Source organism: Sturnus vulgaris, chromosome Z (genome assembly GCF_052056855.1).
Source record: "Sturnus vulgaris isolate bStuVul1 chromosome Z, bStuVul1.hap1, whole genome shotgun sequence".
Taxonomy (NCBI): Eukaryota; Metazoa; Chordata; class Aves; order Passeriformes; family Sturnidae; genus Sturnus; species Sturnus vulgaris.
The window spans coordinates 12650722-12666702 of record NC_142283.1 but is presented as its reverse complement, the minus strand read 5'-3'; the positions used below and the strand labels follow the sequence as shown (position 1 = coordinate 12666702).

Genomic DNA, 15981 nt, shown 5'->3' with positions numbered 1-15981 from the left:
CCATCTCCCTGGGCAGCCTTTTCCAATGCTTAATCACCCTTTCTGTGAGACAATCCTTCCTAATGTCCAACCTGAACTTTCCCTAGTGAAGCTTGAGCCATTTTCTCTTGATCTATCATTGTTATGTGGGAGAGGAAGCCAACCCTCACCCCACTACAACTTCCTTTTCTCCGGGCTGGGCACTCACACCTCCCTCCGCTGCTCTGCTTGGGATTTATTCTCTATACCTTCACCAGTTTCATTGCCCTTCTCTGGACATGCTCCAGCCCCTCAAGGTCCTCCTGGTTGTAAGAGGCCCCAAACTGGACACAACATTTGAGGTGTGGCCTCACTGGTGCCCAGCACAGGGCGGATGGTCACTACCCCACTGTTGCTGACACAGGCCAGGATGCCCTTGGCTTTCTTGGCCACCTAGGCACAGCTGGCTTGTGCTTAGCCACTGTCAACCAGCACACCCAGGTCCTTTCCTGCTGAGCAGTTTTCCAGCCACTCTGCCCCCAGCCTGTAGCACTGCCAGGTGTTGTTGTGGCCCAAGGCAGGACTAACAATCAATCTCATTGAACTTCATGGCCTTGTCCCACGGATCCAGCCTGTCCATAATCCCTCTCTACAGCTTTCCTAGTCCCCGCCTGACTTGGCGTCATCTGCAAACTGACTGAGAGTGCCCTCAATCCCCTCATCCAAACCAGGATAAAGATGTAAAACAGGACTGGTCCCAGCACGGAGCCCCAGGGCACTCCCCTGGTGCACAGCCACCAGCTGGATGTAACTCCATTCACCACCATTCCCAGGCTCCAGATATTCAGTGTTCCACTCAGTGACTCAGCACCTGTCCAGGCCATGAGCAGCCAGTTTCTCCCGGAAAAGGCTGTGGGAAACAGTGACAAAGGCTTTACTGGACTCCCCATAAACAATATCCGTAGCCCTCCCCTCATCCACCCAGTAGATCACCTGCTCATGAAAGGAGATGAGGTTGGTCAGGCAGGACGTGCCATTCCTGAACCCCGGTGGCTGTGCCTGATGCCCTTCACTCTCCTGTTTGTGCTGTGTGATCACATTCCAAATTATCTTCTCCATGATCTTCCCTGGCATCAAGGTCCGCCTCACAGGCCTCTACTTCCCTGCGTCCATTTTCCAGCCCTTCTTGTGGATGGACAACACATTAGCTGACCTCCAAATCATGTGAGACCTCTCCAGTTAGATAGAATTGATGATCAGTGATGCAGAGCAGCTTGGCAAGCTCCTTCACCAGCTCCCCCAGCACCATTGGATGAATCCCACCTGGTCCCATGGACTTGTGAGTGTCCAAGTGGATCAGCAGGTCACTGCCTCCTTCCTCCCTTGCACAGGGTCTGTTCTGCTCTCTGCCCCTGCCTGCCAGCTCAGGGAATGGTTCCCTGAGGATAAACAGGCCTGACTGTTGAGGACTGAGGCAAAGAATGCATTAAGGACCTCAGCCTTTTCCTCATCCTTGGTTCCAGTGTTTGCCTCTGTGTCCAGTACAGGATGGAAATTTTCATTGGCCCCACTTTTGTTGATGATGTATTTATGAAAACGCTAAGTAAAATACTGAAGTTAAAGCACCACTTTCTGGGTCCCATGGTAGCTCCAGTGCAGATGTAGGTTTCTATGGTTCCTTTCACAAATGTAAAAAACAATTTGAAACCAAAGTACACTTCTCATTTTATTCTGTCTCTGCTTGGGCATTACTTTTCTTGTTTTATATTCAGTGAAGGGAATAATTTGCCTAATTAAGGGTTTAAATGAGCAGTCCTAACTTTTTATGAAAGACACGACAGTACATGAACTTTAATTGATTTTGTGACTGTTCTTCACTCAACTTCTATGTCACTTATAAGTGTTTTGTCCTCTGCAGCACCTGAGATATTACGGGGATGTGCCTATGGCCCTGAGGTGGACATGTGGTCCCTGGGGATTATCACCTACATCCTGTAAGTGCAGACAGTGCTACAGAGAGGTTCACTTTTTTGCACCCACAGGATTTCAGGACACTATGAGCTGTGCCATTGGAAAATACAAGATCCTGAAATTTAATTATTATATGCTTAACCTTACTGAAGTAAGTCAAATCCTAGAGAAGCATGGCAAAACACTCAGTTTAAATATTTGATAAATATAAAATTTCTTCCTGAACAGCAGCAAGATCTGCACAGAGTCATGCTATTAATGTGAATGAGTATAGGCCAAAAGCTCCAAACACTTGTTTTTGAATAGGCACTTGTGTCTAAGTACTTACTGTGGCTAGTCATGATTCAGTTGGTAAGGATTGTAATTACTTTATTGTATTGACTGAATCTTTCAAAGGAAGATCATTGAGAAGGGAAAATTGCATACGATGTATTGACTCTCTTCTTTATGGGAGAATAATTATGAGACTTTATTTAGACCCTTGGCAATGACAATGCTAAGATGGCTTGTGTAGTTATATACTTCTAAGATGCCTTTTATGGGAAGAAAAGGAGATTTTACACATGTACCTTAAAGATATGAAGGATTTTATTCGTGTGGGCCTTTATCTCTCCCCTGCTATTTGCTATGTCCAGCAAGTACAGTGTGCTTGTAATAATACAATGATTTTCATATTTTGCAAAGAAAGAATTATACTCCCTAGAGTTTATACTAAAAGTCAATGTAAAGATATATGAACACTCTGATGGTAATGTCAGAAAACAGCCATCTTTTTGTTCTGCACATAAGCCTCAAATAGTTCACAGGTCTCCTTTTGCTTACCTGTAAATAATAGGCTACAATACTCCTATTCGCCATTTTATTATTTACTTCTTTTTAATGTGTGTATCTGGTTTAAGATCCAGACCTTGTGTTGAAGATCACATCTCAGATATTGCCTGCCAGGTGCTCATTTCTTGTCACTTCTAGGGTTTTCACTCATGACAGATGTGAAATTTGCCAGCAAGGCAGACCCTAATACTGGGGAGGTCACTTTTGTTGTCCCTTTACAAAGCCACCTAGATTAAGTTATGGCCTTTCCTAGTTACTCAAGGCTTAATGAAGTTTTTGCACTTCAAACTAAGAGCCTTTCTTAAGCAGAACTTGTTTTCAAGTGTAAGCAACTTCCAACCAAACTCCAAACAATTCCTATCTGAATATGTGGATCGGCATGTTCAGAGGATGCTCCCAAGCCACACTAAACCTCTGCATATGCATAAATAAGTGTATGAGTTCCTGCCCTGGATACTCTTCTATTCTTCCTGCTTCTAATCCTGTCCTACTCACCTCAAAATTCCATTTTGATCTACAGGAACAAGACAGGCAAAACCCCACCTGGCTGTCTCTTCAATTTAGTTTTAATAGTACTCAACATGTAAAACTCTTCTATTGTGTGTAAAGCTTTGTGGATCAGTATGTCCGATGGATTAGAAACTGAGACCAGAAAGGTACATGTAAAATCACTAACTCATAAATGGAGCCCAGAGGACAATGCTGCATGTCTCAGTCTCATAGTTCAGTAAAAGAAACCCACTTACATAGAGTAAAAAAAAAATAAAATTCCTCTATGTACCCCCAAAATGGAGTGGATGTAAGACTGAAAAACCATGTTACAGAGGATCTGCATAAAGTTGTATCTTGCCATTAATCTAAGTGGACTTGCCATTTGATTACAAAAAGCTGACACATATTTTGACATATTTTGACAGAACAGTTTGTCCTGAGGCAAATTATATTAAGACCTATTGGTGATAACTGTCATAAGTCGAGGAAAGCTGCATGTCTAGTTTTAAACGTCAAGAGGAGTAGTCCTTTTGTATTCCTAAAGTAGGAAGGATTTCTAAATCCTTCTGCATGTTTGAGATGCAGACAGTGGTCAACAAATACAGAGGCTTTGCCTGTAGTCAAAACTGCGTGGATTTAATTAAAGGTGTTATTTTGCTAAATCACTTAACACAAAATACCATCTGGTCATTTTTAGTTGTTTTTTAAGCTGTTTACATTGACTTTTCCTCTATTTGTAGGTAGCCAATTTAAAGTGAATCACAATAATAAAATGTTATTTCAAAATAAAATGAAATCAAGAGCACCCACACTAGGTCTTGCACTGATTTAATTAATCTAATTTGAAATCATACCTCTAGATTTACTCATCTATTTTGGCATGTAGCCAAAAAAAAGGAAAAAATCTGTCTGCTAAAATGGATTTTTAAGTAGAAGCATATCTATTGAAATTGTTAATAGGAAACAATAGGTGATAGTAGTGAGTTAGAGTGAAAACAGAGAGTTCACTTAGGAGGCTTCCAACACAGTTACAGCAAGGCTTAAGCAGGTCCTTACTGTCATCAGTTACCAGATCCAAAAGTCAGGTTGGGCTGAGCCTGTGAGGGACCCTGCTCAGGGGTCTTCATGGGGACAGCTGGGACCTGCTGCAGGCCCAGAAATGGTGATGGCAGAGGCAGCAAACAGAAGGGGAGAAGCAGAGGGGCTCTGGCTGGACACTACCTACTGAAGCACAAGGTTTGGAGGCTGGATTCTTGTGTTTTAATACATTTCTGCCAGACGTGGAAAAATAATGCGCCCAGAATGTGCTTGCAATGAGGTGTTTCTCCTCTTCAGCAGTGGAATGTGATGCAGCTGTTCCACCCACGGCTATGCACCACTCCCAAAACCACATTTCTTCCTTGAACCTCAGCCTCCTTTTTCAGAACAGTAAGCACATTGTGTTTAAAAACACAAAAACAAGTTAAAATATAAGGCTTTTCTAGATTTGCTGCTGTCTTGGTCTTTAAATCTGCTGTTGTTTCCTTCTCATCATCTTAGTGCTTGTTGCATTTTCTGGAGGCAGAGGAGCAGATAGACTTTCTCTGTTAAGCTCAGATCACACACTGGCTGAATGGGAAATTCACTTAAAAATATGATTATGTGTGCAGGCAATTAAAGTGCAGTGAAGCAATAAAAAAGGTCATTATACAAATGGAAACCACATCTATGAGCCTGCTTTCCCTGGGGCCAGCAGTGTGGATCTCTGCTGAGATCTGTATTATTCAATATATTTATAAACACAGTCATTAGTGAGATCACAAGACTTCTAGATTGTACGTAAGTTACGTAAGTAAAGTTGAGGGCTGATCACAAAAATTTACCAAAGGTTTTTACATATTGTGACTGATAGGATGAAAAAATGTACAGGGATGAACATAGACTAAAAATCAGTCCCAATTGGACTAAGCTTCTAACTTCAAAGCTTCTAACTTCACATGTAAGATGGATTTCCTCAGCTAATTCCTATTTCTCTGGCAAGAATTACAGGGATTCTGAAAAATGCTCAATGGTACTGTTTTAATTGTTCCAATTAAACACATGTGAAAATAAGAAAATTACAATTAGGAATGCCTTTCCCAGTGCTTAAGAATACTTATGACCACATTTCTCTCTGCTCTGTAGAATTAGGGGTCCAGGAGTACATCCAGGTCTGTACATCCAGTACATCTACCCAAAGTGATCTACAGGAAACAAAGTAGGGAAAAAAACTACCATGAACTGTTTCTAACAACTCAAGACTAATTAAACTCTGATAAATTAATTTCTTTTTTATCCTTTCAGACTTTGTGGCTTTGAACCATTTTATGATGAAAGGGGAGATCAGTATATGTTTAAGAGAATCCTGAGCTGTGAATATGACTTTGTGTCCCCCTGGTGGGATGATGTGTCTCTGAATGCCAAGGATTTAGTAAGTAAAGCATGAAAAAGATGAATATTTAGTATTTCTGCCACCAAGAAAGTCTGTTTTGGGGTGAGGGCAGAATGATTGGTTAATTAATTGTTCATAATTGTTTCCTCTTGTCTTTGCTATATTATGGTGCTATTAATATCCTCTGTTAGCCCAGTGCTGTAATTTTGCACTCAGAATATGGGTATTCAGGTTTTTCTGTGAAGTAAGCCATAGACTGTTGGCAGCTGTGTTCATGTATTGCTGCCTTTCCTTCCAGCTCTGAAGCATTTCACCATTTCTCTTTTCTGGGCAAACACCTTCAGGGGAATGTAGAAACAAACCCTTCTTTTTGTGCAGTTTTCAAGCCTGAATTTTGTGGAAGAATATAAAAAGGAATGAAACTTTCCCCCCTCGCTTTTTCTGACATACTTTTTCTGTCCATTAAAGTTGGTTTTCTTAGTAGGTGAGGAAAGGCTGACTACTTTTAAATATGCTCCATTAGCAAAATGCAAGGGCTGGCATGCTCTCTGCACTGTATTCTTTTATTACTGGATAAAGTAATTTGGATTCAGAAGACACTGATCTGCAAAGATAGGTATGCTTGAGTCTGACTCTTGTCAATAATAACTTACATAATCAGTTATTTCATTAGCACTGAAAACAAAATTCCACATGTATTTATACAAACTGTTTCACAAAATACTACGTCATTGGTGTTAGTGAAGTACTTTAGGATATTTCAAATGGAAGTTCAAAGTACTTTTTTGATGCTTTATGAGATGTGAACTTTTTCTAAGGTCAAAAAAATATAATTTACTGCCAGATAAACTGCAATCTGCAGGTAAAGCTTTGTCCAAACTGATCCATATTCTTTTAGTAAAGTAAAGCTCAAACTTTCGGGTTTGAATATTGCATAGCAAATTGTAGGTAAATATGATGACCATGACTCTCAAAACCCATGCTGTGTTCAGTGTTCAGTCAAAGCGATTTGCTTAACCCAAGGTCTTCCTTGGAGACACAACCAGTATTCACCACCGTGACTGTTCTCCTGCACACACTTCAGGGCACCAACTTTCTTTGAAAGCTCTTTGTAGGGAGAGGTCAGAGTGCCCTAAAGCAAATTTCCCTCATCCTTGGCCACACAGGAGCAGTGGAGCCCTGTGCCTCACTTGCACTCTGCTCCAAGAGGGTCTGTAGTCAGGAGAGCTGGGTAAGTGTGGCTCTGCAACTCACCATCTCTGCACTTTGTTACTCCATCACCACCTTTCTTCTTATTTTAAAACACCACTTGTCCAGAGATACAGTAAAACCCATGGAATGTCACTTGACTGGACACACTTTGTATCCAGCAGGACCATTTCCAGTTCTAGGGGTATATTTGCAGTGTCATTTTCCCAAAAATATGCTACTGTCATGTTTGTAGAAGTCCAGGTTTGCTGGCTTTGGTGAGAGAAGGGATGGTGTAAACAACATTAGTTTCAGAGTGGGCTAAGACAGAAACACTTGTACAGTGCTTTTTTTTTTTTTAATGTGTTCATGAGGTTTTACAGTGACTGACAGAAACACTTCCTTTGTGATATACCTGGCAGGGACTGCGTGGTACAAATCTGCATGAGCTGCATATGCATAATTTAAACTTTCTAATCCAGTTTAAAATTTTCCAAATCCAAAAGTAGAGATACTGCTCAGAGATTTTGAGAATCTCTTAGGGGGGTTTGTGATAATTCAGACATGAAAGAGCCTGGGATAGATACAGGTCATCTGCATTGATACATACCCTTAATATGTTGGTAACCACTGGATTCTTTCTCTTCACTTCTCTCTTCCCCCTTAGTGGCTGTCTTAATCAGATATTATTTATGGAGATCCAAGAAAAGCTAGAAGCAAAATACTTGCAAAGACACAAATGAAAATTCTTGTTGGTTTCTTAGAATGTCTTACCTAACATGCTCCCCAAACCAAGACCTGAGCCCCCAAATGCAAAACTAGGTAAATTAGAATGAAGAACAAGGTTGACAGTCTTTTCTATTTCTTCCTTGTGATGCAGGTTAAAAAGTTGATTGTTTTAGACCCCAAGAAGCGCCTCACCACTCTACAGGCTTTGCAGCACCCATGGGTCACAGGAAAGGCAATAAACTTTGCACATATGGACAACGCACAGAAGAAACTTCAAGAATTCAATGCTCGGCGTAAACTTAAGGCAAGTCTCTGCTCATAGTCTCTGTTTTGGCTATGAAAGCATGCAATTAAATTACTAGCTTTATAGAAACTTTGCAAGTTTTTGAAGACAGTATTCCATGGTGCTATGGAAGCTTTTTATTTAGATGTCTGATGAAAATTGAAGAAGTTTGAAGCTGATTCAGTCAATGACTGAATCCAAACAAATAAAAATGTGTGAAGTTTATTGAAAACTTTATTGACACAGATGGGACTGCTGAGGACGTACACAGCTTTCATGAAGTCCTTACTTTCCATCTTTTCTTTCCTCTTCCTTTCTTGCTTCTGTCCATCCATGTTTCCTGCACTGCTGGTGCATCCTTAGAATACTGACCAGAAAAAACAACATCCTGAGTAAATTTTTAATGAGCATGCATAAATCTAGAAGAAAATTAGTGTATTAAAGCATGTTTTTATCCCTAACCCACCCTGAGTTACCCGTACCTTTCAGTACAAAGCAGGAGGTTTCACCATCCTTTTGTACAAACTAGAGTCAGCATTTCAGATGTGTGGGTCCATAAAATATCCCCAGGATGCTACTTTACCATCCATGGGAAGAAGCAGGGGAACATCTTTAAGTGCAAATAGCAGGGAACTGCATACCTGACTGATGTATCAAGAAACTTTTGTCTCCCCAGATCTGTTTTTCAGTTTTTAAAGATTTTCAGCTGCTCAGGAGATAATTCCAGATATACTTCAGCACAGAAATTGTTAGCAACAGCTACAGTGAAGCTGCCCTTGTAGCCCTAGGGAATAAGAGTAAAAAGAGTAAAAAACTAAGAGCTTTAGTAAATTCCATAGAAAAACCAATTCACAAAAAACTGAGCCTTAACTTTGCTTTGCTGCTTTTTTTAATCGAGAACTGCAGCAGAGAATTTCTACAGGACAAAGAAATTTGTTTTATCATTTACAACGTTCTCAGAGTTTGTAGATATAACTCATATTGATGCTTTGATTTTGTTTTTCTTTATATTTTTATGCCAGAGATATTTTTGAAGCTATTTTATTTAGACCCTTACAGTAATCAATTTATTTTTTGTGATTACAAACTATCACTTTTTATAAGTTTATTTCAATGCTTCTCTTCTAAAGATTGAATTACCAAATCTCCAGTTGTTAAGAGGATTGATTGAAGTTAATAGTTCTTGTAGAGTTAATAATTTTTCACAAATATGTAAAAGAAACAATAAATTTTTAGACAATTAATTCCCGGTCAAAAAAAGAAAACCAAAGTAGACATCAAAGCAGTGAGTACACATTTTAGCTGTTATTAGTAAGAATAATATGTAATTATCTCCTCTTTCCCAACAGGAAAGTCTATCAGCAGGTTCTCTTTCTGTAAAGACAAATTTAAAGAGTAACTCTAAAGGTCTCAGTCAGGATTTGGTTTCTCATAGGCTGTGTTGAATTTGTTTCATGAGCATCCAACACTGCTTATGAGAGTAAATTACACTGAAAGTGCCTTTAGACATTACGGTATCATTGAGTGGCTTGTTCTGTTTGTAATGTGTTTTCCAAAGTCCTCTCACTACTAATGTGGATGTCTGTGATTTTTCCTTTAAAAGATCTAGTTTCTCAAAATTCTTGCCACTTTCTTTGGTTTATACCTTATAGTATTTCTTCATAATCTGTTGTAGCTGATTCTGTTTTATTGACAGTGATTCTGTTATCTGTTTTTCATTCACATCTTCTTTTTTTTCCTTTTTATTTCTTTGTGGGAGCTTTTTGTTTGTTTCTTTTCTATGTGGGTTTTGTTTGTGTGTGTCTGTGTGATTACCTCTCCAAAGAATCCACAAAACTTGCTATGTTCTTCATCTCTTCCTGCAGACCCACTTCTTTGATGACTAAGCAAAAGCTGCCAAGCCAAAAATAGCTTGAGTTGTCACACACAGAAATTAGCATTTCTTTTCCTCACCTCTGTATGTCTGCGTTTTTTTCAGGCAATAAAACTCTTCAAGGCAAGGGGTAATATAACTGCCTTCATATGTGTCTTCATTTTGTGATATTTCATATGATATGAAAGCCTACTTCCAGTGTGTATTTTATATACACATATTTAGGAAGTTGTCCATGTGCTCCACAACATTGTACTTGGGATAAGCAACAGTGCAATAGTGATAAATATTGTGCTCCTTCATGAAATTTCATGGAATAATCAGTGATAATAGTGATTATTAGTGTGTTATTAGAGTGGGGCTCGCTGTGCCCCAGCCCCGCTCCCGGCAGGAGCACAACCACTGCACGGCAGCTCTATTATTATTATGACATAAGATGATAACTTTCTTTTTTGCCATCCAACTTCAACACGGGACACCTCCAAAAAAAAAAACCAACCAAACCCAAAAAAAGCAAGCAGCGGGTATACTTGAAATAAAGGTGTATTCATGTGGCCCAACCTGTAACCTTATGAAAGCAACAATTTTAAACCTGGCCTCCTAAACCCACCCAGGCCCAGGCAGGTATCCAGAGGTGGCATTCCCAGGAAGACTAAAGGCAGTTGCATTCCCTCTCGGGGCAGTGCTCCCTAAGGAATGTTTGCTTGGTCCTCTCTCTCTCCCAGGCCGCAGTGAAAGCCGTGGTGGCCTCCACGCGCCTGGGCAGCGCCGGCGGTCACGGCGCCCACGATGGCCACAGGCCTGGCCACAGCCCCACGGCCACCCAGGACACCCAGCCCGCCGAGGAGCCCACTCAGGAAGCGGCAGCGGCTCCAGAGGAGATGCCTTAGGGCGGTGCTGCCCGCTCGTGTCGGCCGGGATGTGTCATTTCATACACCAGCCACTCCCCACCCAGCGAGAGAGTTTAGCAAGCTTGGCCTCTCCGGTTGTGCTTCAGGGTGCCGCGGGCCCCGCCGGCTGATCCTCCCTCCAGTGCATGTGACTGCTTATGAAAATAGCCAACTGTTCCATTAGGCATGTCATGGAAACAGTGTAATTTGCAGTAATACCGGCAGGTGAAAACATGGGGATTATTAACTATCTGCCATAATGTGTATACTTCATCTTATCTAGTGTTCCTAGGTGGCATTTGAAACAAAATGCTGTTTTGTTTGGTTTTATGGAAGTAGGTGTCTTATCTATGTTGTGAGTTTCTTTGAACTGTTTCCTTCCAGGTTCATAGTCCTTCAGCAGACAAAATGGAAGGAAATACCAAACCAATGCTTTTAAAACTGATGTATGAAATAATGTTTTTTATCTGTAAAATTGAAAAAGTATTTGGGGATTTACATGCAAAAAAAAAAAAAAACAACAAAAAAAACCAAACCAAAACAAAAAAAGCAACAACAACAGAAAAGAAACTAACAAAAAACAACATTCCACTACTTCTGAGAAGAAATTAAAATGGTAGTTCCACTGAGCATGAAAACGTACATTGTTCAAGCTTACATTGAGAATGCCTTATTCTGACTTTTCCTGTTTGTATACAATATTTTAATAGCAACCAAAATTACTCAGATTTCTGTCATTTCATTCCACAATGAAGTTTTAGCGAAACAAAACTATAGACTGAACAAGGATTAGAGTACATGCAAATTTTTGGCATACCATTATATTTATTCATTAAAATTCTAATCTGCAGCTAGAAGACATTTTATAGGCCCTAAGGGAAACATCCACGTTTAAATAAGTTGTAAATGTTTGAAGGAAGCTGTTCCACGACTTACTGATTTTGCTATGGGGAAGCACTTTTATGCAAGGTCTTGGAGCAAGCAGTATAATCTAGTTGGCTCTGGGTAGTTTAACCTCATGAGTGAGCAGTTTCCACTTGTAATTAGCCCACATTTTCCTAACAAAGGACCCCTCCTGTAAAGTGATCCACCAGCACTGATCTTGCGTCCACCCAGAGCTGTGTCTTGAGTTAGCAGGTGTGTGCATCAATCAGCTTGCAAAAGTAGGGTCAGGCTCTTCAGCTATCTTGATATTTTTGTTGAATGTGGTTGATAGGAACTGAAAAACTAATGTGCATCAGCGTGTATGACCACTTACACTTGTTTGTTATCTATTTGACAGCATGTGACTATTGTACTGATATATTACAAAAATGGCATAAAGAACCTGATGTACAAAAACGTCATTTGTGCTTGTTAAACTTTTTAATACTGATAGTTACCTAACATCCTAATACAATCATCATTCCTCTTTAGCTTTAATTGTTTTTATGTTGTTGTTAGGCCTTGCACAACTTGCCTTGAAAAAATATAGCAGCTACTGAAAAAAACAAGACTTTAATAAAACGTTCAATAACTACATTTCCTGATGAAATTAAAGAGTAATACAATGTTATTTGTATTGTAGATTTAATAAATAAAATGTGCTCTAAATTAATATATAAAGGAGGATTAAAGATCCTGTCTTTACTGGGTGAAAATATATGTAATGAATCTATTATACTTGAGATTTTTTATCCATTTCTTAGAATTCTTTGAACTTGTACAAAAAGTTTTGCTAACTAAGAAGGGTTGAAATTTGAAGTACATGCATCCATTCAGTTTTCAAAGGACACTTTTAGGTCAGCTGAAACATCTGGTGGGGGAATAGCAGCTGTATGCAAGCCAATATGACACTTTGAGCGATTTTTCTCTTGGCAACAAGTACAGCAAGATTAATAATTTTGGAGAAGATCACAGGTACATCCCCCTGTCTTACTTTTTACTCCTTGTCTTACTTCCTTTGAAGCCACTGCAGGAAAAATGCAATTCTCAGCTACTTTACTCTGCCCTGTTATACTGTGGTGAAGGAATCCAAGTTCAGTCAGTAGGGAAGTTTGATGGGAGAGGCTGGATTTCATCCTTCATTTGGGATAATTGCTTCAAACTTGCAGAAGTGGAGTTGGCTGCACAGTAACTGGACTATGAGAGCTTGAACATCAATTCCTTTATTCCTTAATTTCTTTTGAGGCATGGTTTGTTGAGCTGAAAAGCAGTCCTAGCTGATTCCCAATGGTAGTTTTTTGCTAAATTATACCAAAGCATGTCATAACTATGAACTGATGCCATCCAACAGGAGACCTCTCAGTGACAGCATGATGTTCAGAGGCAACTCAGTCTTGAGTATAAAGACTCTGGGACTTGAGTTGTTTTTTTGCTTTGTTTTCTTTTATCATATTCAACATTAAGACATAAGGATGTCTGTGCTGAGTCTGTGATTACCAGTAGGTGACCCAGTAAAGCACTATGTCTGGCTGATATATTTGATGGATGGCACACTGGAAGTATGCATGCACTGGAAGACAGGAGTGTTACCTGCATTGACTTTGTCTGAAAAATCACATCGTGGTGACATCTGCTGTAATGAAGAATGGGATGTGCAACATCAATGTCAATGTGGCTGAAAAATGTGAACACACTTGACAACTGCTATGGAAACTACTATGTTTCCAAATCTATGGTTATAAACAAGAAGAAAGTTACTTGTACTATTTTCTACTGAAATCCTAAGCTTTATTTTTTTTGACTATTTAACATAGTAACAAAGTTCTTCAAGTACAAAAGGTTTCCCCAAACCTTCCAATCTTTTTGAAGTATTTGAACTTAGCTAAACTTTTCCTTTAAAAGCGGATTACAGCACTAGCCAATTGTTTCAGATATTTTAGATTTTAGAGCTATGATGATGATCAGATGGCTGTTAAATGGCTAAGGAAGTCCTCCCTTTGCACCACAGCAGGGGTTTTCCCAGGTTCAGAACGATTCCCTCCAAAAGAGATTTCCTGTAATTTCAAACACCTTTTGCTTGCAATTTTGTGTATGACACAGTAGAGTGCACTGTGTGAGCCTGGTGCTGGTTTGTTGGCTGAAGTTTGTACTTTACGGTGTGCAAGCATGCTGTAAAGAGGAAGACACACTGTAATCAAACTTGTGAATGCAGAATACCATCAAGGCAGAAGTTTTTGATACAGCAGGTTCTTCAGAAGAAGGGTACTAAGGTCTCTGTCCCCACAAATGAGCAGGCTGTTGGACACAGAGTGACAAAAACTGCCCAGCAGTCCCTTGGCCTTGGTGAATAGAGCAAAATGCTCTGAGAAAAGCTGTGTGGTAGTAGAGCAGGACAAAAGCATCAACCAAAAAGCTTTTTGAAGTGGTTCAGACCAGCAGGGAGGCCCAGGCTGCAGGAGGCTGTGGCTCCCTGGCAGCTATGCCTCCAAACTTACCAAATGAATCACCTTCTCTTACAACTCACACTGCAAGTGGAACACAGACACAGCTGGCAGCCACAGGAGAAGTTGAAGACAACTCCACATGTTCTGCTGCCCAACAGCAGGGGAAGAGAAAATTATACTGGGAGTTGTTAGCATCCAACTCGGCAGAAGGAAAGCAATAAAACAAGCAGCAAATGCAGCGGGAGTCTGGAAAATAAACTTTTGTTTCTCGATAAATGTCCCTAAGCCCCTGCCCGTGTGCTGGGTTGTCCCTGGCGTTTTAAGAGCAGCATATGAAAATGTGGGGTGGAGGACTCCCTGCAGATCCTTGCTCAGTGTCGTGCACATTGCCTGCTTACAGAATGACAGACACAAGCACAGACATCAAGCACAGTGCCTTGACCCCAGGCTTGTGCTGAGGCTGTTTCTTCTCAAGAAGAGCTCGATTTTGTGTGGCTCTTGTTGCTGCTGAGGTTGTGCATGCATAGCTTATGGAGGCATGGCATTCATGTAACAAAAAATTATCAGAAGCTGACCAGGAAAGATGCACAATTAGACCTAGAGACCTGTGGCAGGGATACACACAAGTCCTGAAGATAAAAAAGGGAACAAAGAGACAGGCAGAACATCTGTAAAGTTACTTAATAAAACAATAACGGCTCAAAGAATATCCTTTACTCTCAGTCAGAGTTAATTCAGTAGGAACATAAATAGAATTAGTTCTTTTGAATAAAGAAATTTATATAAAATTCCCTGATAAGCCCCTGCACAATTCCTTGTTTTGTTGAACAAAAACCATCAGCTGCATTGCAGACTAAGAAGAAAATAAGGAAGGAAAAGGTTAGAAATAGGAGTGAAATATTTCCCTAGTCTACACACAGAGCTCTAAAGCAAGGCTTGCAGAGGTTTACAAAGATGATGAAAGGACAGGAGCAGCTCTCTTATGAGGAAAGGCTGAGGGAGCTTGGCCCATTCAGTCTTAAGAAGGGATGACTGAGAGGGAACTTTGTTATTATACGGAAATACCTGAAAGAAGGGTGCCCCAGGCTCTGCTCCGTCATGCTGAGCAATAGGATAAGAGGCAATAGGCAGAAATTGATGTCCAGGATGCTCCCCCTGAACATGAGGAAGAACTTTTTTACTGTGCAGGTGTCCACACACAGGGACAGACTGCCCAGAGAGGCTGTGGAGTCTCCCTCGCTGGAGATACCTGCACTGGACACAATCCTGTGCAATGTGCTTCAGGAAATCTGGCTTGAACAGAGAGGTGGAACCAGATGTCCGTGCCAATGGTGACTTCCAGCCTTACTCATTCTGTGATTTCGTGATTTTATGATCTTAGTTCCAGAAGATATATAAACTCTTACTGACAAGACTGCGGATTCTTTATATCTGGGAGGTAAAATTTCTGGCCAGAGTAATTCAGAAGATTGCTGGAGGGGTAGTGAAGAGCATCCCTAGGTGTGTGAATCCTCCAAGTAATGTAAGGATAGGATGATATACATGCATATAACTAAAAATTCAGCAAATACATCCTCTTCTACCCCTCCAGAGTGGAAAAGAGAGCATGAATGCAGACATGAACTTAGTTATTACTGGAAGGCATTCAAATATTGTAGGAATAGACATATTACAGAAGCAGGAACACAATGGGAATGAATACTTGAAGTGGCCCAATTCTGAATTTAGCAGCAACATTATAGATTAAAATCTGAATACGTACATGAATGAACACATAAATATATAAATTTATCAAATAAGAAGCAGAGACTGCTGAACAATCTCTGAGACCCAAGTCTGTATTAAAACTTGCAGCAACATTTTAAGACATTTTTTGTTCCTTGACAGCATTACTCAGCTGGATCTGAAACTATAATGATTAACAGTCTGGTACACATAGATCATTGCTGGGTGAAATTCAGTAACACATATCAATGTATGAAAGATAG

General features: G+C 40.2%; 1 protein-coding gene across 1 annotated transcript in view; it reads left to right on the top strand.

Moving 5' to 3' along the window:
• Positions 1–12230, top strand: part of CAMK4 (calcium/calmodulin dependent protein kinase IV) — a 142759-nt gene extending 130529 nt beyond the window's left edge. Inside the window, exons 8-11 of the mRNA XM_014877301.2 lie at positions 1877–1952; positions 5575–5701; positions 7731–7883; positions 10461–12230. Coding sequence (XP_014732787.1) covers positions 1877–1952; positions 5575–5701; positions 7731–7883; positions 10461–10625 — 521 coding nt within the window. The 3' untranslated portion in view covers positions 10626–12230. The remainder of the gene's footprint in view (positions 1–1876; positions 1953–5574; positions 5702–7730; positions 7884–10460) is intronic.
• Positions 12231–15981: the final 3751 nt, after the last annotated feature.